The following is a 4,330-nucleotide window of genomic DNA, read 5'->3' as shown; positions in this document are numbered from 1 at the left end:
GTATATATATATATATATATATATATATTATACACACACACATATACACACACGCACACAAAGAAAAACAAGTAGATAGAACAGAAAAAATAGAAAGCTAGTGTTTTTGTTTTTTGTTGTTTTTTTAAATAAAAAATGTTGCAGAACGCAAGCTTCTAGAGGGCACATAACTCTGAAGTAATGTGATATGTTCATATGTTCATATCAGATGTTAAATCGATGTTTAAAAAATGTTTTGAAAATGTTTATGATTTAGAATGTATGTAAATCTGCATTTTCTAAGATGTTTATCAGATGTTTTTACACAGCAGAGGTTTCCCAGATCAAGAGCTCTTTAGCAGACATCTTAAAGATGTACCTGTGCAATCTGTGTAATAACGTTCTGTAATAGTATTTTATTTTTATTTATTTAATGATTAAGTTTAATTACTTTTAATAATTTAGTTATATTTGTGCAAACATACCAGACATAGGTCAAAACATTGACAAATTTGGCTGAATTATAAAAGCCAGAAGTGGTATTAAATAAAGAGATGTTTGGGAGCCGAAAGAGCCAGTTCTTTTTGCTGAGCTAAGCCAAATGATCCGGATCCCTAAAAAGAGCCAGAATTCCCATCACTAGACTGAAAACTATGAGAGAGAGAGAGATAGAGAGACTTTTCCAGCTAATACTGGAAAAGTTTCTGTTTAATTTCCTTGTCATCCATTTATTTTGCATACACTTTTTAACCATAGACCGCAAGGCTATGGTTAAAGTGGATTTGTTACAAGTGTGAATAAATAAACATTATGTTATATCAGTTTGTAAAAATACACTTTATAAACTATGTATACACACTTATTTTGCCACTCTTCCCCAGACCATAGGCTATTAGTATATTCTGGTAATGTTGATTGGATGGACCAGCACCAGCCTGGACTGTCCTTGGCCCTGGTTTAACTATAGGCACATTTGGCACATTTTCTAATATGATAAAAATTTAAATCTGATTTAATAATAATTAACTCCTGCTGGGACGTAGAGTGTCCAAAGATGAAGAAACACCCAGCTATATATTTTCAACTCAACCTAGGCTAATCAACTCGTTGTTTAATGAACTGTTGTATAAAATCAATATCACATATTCAGTTGACAGCAATCATGCTGTTCTGTATATATCAGCACATCTGCGGCCACCTGCGGCTTCGTGACCATATTACAGTCGTGCTGATATTCAGACCAGCATTCTTTGGTCATATGACACTGGTACGTTTACAGGCTATGTTTGTGACTGACAGGATAATGTTGCAGCTCTCAGCATTCTTCAACTCCGTAGTAACACTTTCACATTGTTGTTAAGCAACTCTTCAGGTAAATCTTGATTCCCAGCTTCGAGAATGAAAGAGTGATCAGTGAAACCTGGCTTCTTGACAATCAATTAGCTTTGGCTGACAAGAAAGACGTGCAAAGACAAAAGATACTCTCTTTATTTCCAAAGATGCCAAAACCCTCTGATGTGATGATAACCGTGCCAGTATACCAGCAACAGCAGTATGATGTCTCCAGGTTCCTGATAACCAAGCCACTGGCTTTGGGGGTAAAAACACACTGTTCCGCATCAAGAGAAGTATTCAGTGAGTATGAAGAAACAGGCACTATATCTTATGTTTTTTGTCTCACAGATTTTGGAAATATTTTTAGCCTTATTGGGACTCTGTTTGACAATCTGGAATGAGAGTTTTTTTCTTCTCTGGTCACCAATCAGTGTAAGTCAATCATTTCAACATCAGTACAACATTATACAGTGAACAAATACTGAATTCTGTTCCGTTTCTGTTCTACAGTTCACTTTAACTGCAGTTATTACAGTCTTGGCAGCAAGCACATGTAAACCATGTCTGGTTAGTGTCAATTTTAAAAAACTTGTAATCATTTTAGATAAGGGGAATTTCATGGGTTTTATTTCAAACCAGATCTTCTGTACTATAGGTCAAATCCTCACAAATGCTCAGCTATCTAAATGCGGCAGCAGCTGCTCTGTCTCTCCGCTTTCACTTTTATTACATTTGGGTAAGTGGTTGCTGTAAAGCTCACACATGTACAAGATACATATGTCTAGATTAAAATGATTTCTTGTTTTACCAGACTTAGATGAAAATGCTTATATGTTGTGATGCTGATAGTCTACAACAATGTGACATAGCCCATCCTCTACCCTGTTTAGATCTGGCAACCGGTTTTTGATTCATATTCCTATTTTAGTTCATAATCACTTTATTTACTTCTATTATTTAATCAGGGTGTGTCCTGCTTTCTCCTTCTGGCCTGTGATACTCTCATCTTCATCTTCTCTGTTCCTGTTGCTTTAACCTCCTGTTCCTGTTGCTGCAGACCAAAGGTAAACATCAACAAGATCTTTCTCATCTTGAAAAAATGAATCAGATAGATGTGTAACAAATATAATGTTGGTCCTCTCTCAGTCAAGACATGTTGAGGTCAGTTATATGAACGCAGATTTGCCTGTCAACCATATTGTGCTAATGGGCCAGCCGGACTCCTCTGCAGTGGTACAGTCCGTTAGTTCAGTCATGTACATGCTGCCAGCAGCACATGGCTTAGTCCCACCTGCGCCTCTGCCAAATTACAGTCCAGTACCAACTCTACCTCCACCAGCCTACGACCAGGTCTCAGCTGCACCTCCACCAAACTACGGTCCAGTCCCAAGTGCACCTCCACCAGCATATGAGGTAATTATGAGCATTTTTGAGTAACTGTAGGAAATCTATTTATAATTTATAATGGTTCATACAAATGAAAATCCTATAAATAATCTCCATATGCAATCATATTTGCTTGCTAACCTGCTGTACTGCACAGCTCTAATATACTGTGTTCTGTTATTGCAGTATGAAGATTTACAGACCAGAAGATGAACTAAATCTCAGACACAAATAGGGATATTTGATGTTTACACGATGGATTATATGAATATATATATATATTAGGGGTGCTCCGATCAGGGTTTTTGAGGCCGATCACAGAAAGCAGTATCTGCCGATACCGATCACCGACACCGATCTTTTAATGCCTTCTTTTATCATTTATAACTATTTATATTGATACTCCAATCAGGATTTTAGACATTTATTCAGGGCCTGAATTTCATTTTTGAAAATGGGGGGAATTTTCAAGGTGACTCTAGTGAGAGGAAAAGCAGCTTTCACACAGGAGTCCACTACTGATCCGTGGCTGTTTACCACAAACACAACATTTATCCATTATTTTGATTTCAAATCCAAACACTGTCACTGAAAATGCTTTTTCAGCATTGCAACTCTTTTTTTTACACAGTACAGTAATACAATTTTTCACAGATATGTTTAAACACAATAAATAAGCAACATATTATTCAATGCTTTTTACTTTTGCATTTACTTCTAGATTTATATATTAAGTTGCTCAAGCAAGTGGCAAAACATTTAAACTACTTTTCTTACGTTATCACAAACTTACCATTGACAGAAATAGTCAGCTCTACTGCCTTTCCTTTTGCATTGAAATCTTTATTACAAGCAATCCTGCGGTTCATAAAGAACTATGTTTTACTACCTCCACGAGTGCCATCTATTATTGCCATTTTATCTAAAAGTGCTCTTTCCCTTTTGTTATATTCTTGTGTCCTTTATCTGTTGTCCGAATGGTGCGTGTCTAATTTCTATGTCTAATAAACACACTGTGAGACCGTGAGCCACGAGCTGCTTCTTTTACTGACTCTCGTTCATTTTTACATTACACCAATACATCGCTCAGGCATCACATGCTTTAGCCTCAGATTTTAATTTTTGGAAAAATCAGTGGGGAGACAATATATGGATGTCTTATGGAAACAGTAAATCAGCGGGTGTTGCTATATTAAAGGGCTCCTTTCAGGGGGAAATCCTACAAAATTTAATTCATGACTCAGGAAGATGGATAATTTTAGTTGTTGAATTTATGGAGGATATTTTTATTTTAGGTAATATATATGGTCATAATAACAGCCAAAGAAACACTTCTTTTTGCTGAATTTGAAGAAAAAATAAATGCCTTATTAAATTCTTTTGTTAATGCTAAACTAATATTTGGGGGTGATTGGAACTGCATAAATTACCCTATTAAAGACTGTCATCCTCAAAGATCCTTAAGAGGCATTTATGGAGAATTTAATAATCTCTTGTTTGCACTTAAACTGTTGTGATGTGTGGAGACTAAAAAATCCACATCAAAAGCTCACTTGGAACAACAAAGATTTATCTAAGAGGTCCAGGATTGATTTTTGGCTTATTTCAAATGATTTATTAGATAGTGTGG

General features: G+C 35.8%; 1 protein-coding gene across 1 annotated transcript; it reads left to right on the top strand.

Moving 5' to 3' along the window:
• Window positions 1–1,478: 1,478 nt before the first annotated feature.
• On the top strand, window positions 1,479–2,964 carry LOC107665260 (uncharacterized). Its single transcript, XM_016456065.1, has 7 exons — window positions 1,479–1,577; window positions 1,663–1,746; window positions 1,825–1,881; window positions 1,970–2,050; window positions 2,280–2,378; window positions 2,461–2,727; window positions 2,887–2,964. The coding sequence occupies exons 1-7, from the start codon at window positions 1,479–1,481 to the stop codon at window positions 2,911–2,913; spliced, it is 714 nt and encodes a 237-aa protein (XP_016311551.1). The 3' UTR covers window positions 2,914–2,964.
• The last annotated feature ends 1,366 nt before the right edge of the window (window positions 2,965–4,330 follow it).

The sequence above is a fragment of the Sinocyclocheilus anshuiensis genome, unplaced genomic scaffold (assembly GCF_001515605.1).
Source record: "Sinocyclocheilus anshuiensis isolate Anshui unplaced genomic scaffold, SAMN03320099.WGS_v1.1 scaffold483, whole genome shotgun sequence".
NCBI lineage: Eukaryota > Metazoa > Chordata > Actinopteri > Cypriniformes > Cyprinidae > Sinocyclocheilus > Sinocyclocheilus anshuiensis.
This window is presented reverse-complemented; position numbering and strand designations above follow the sequence as displayed.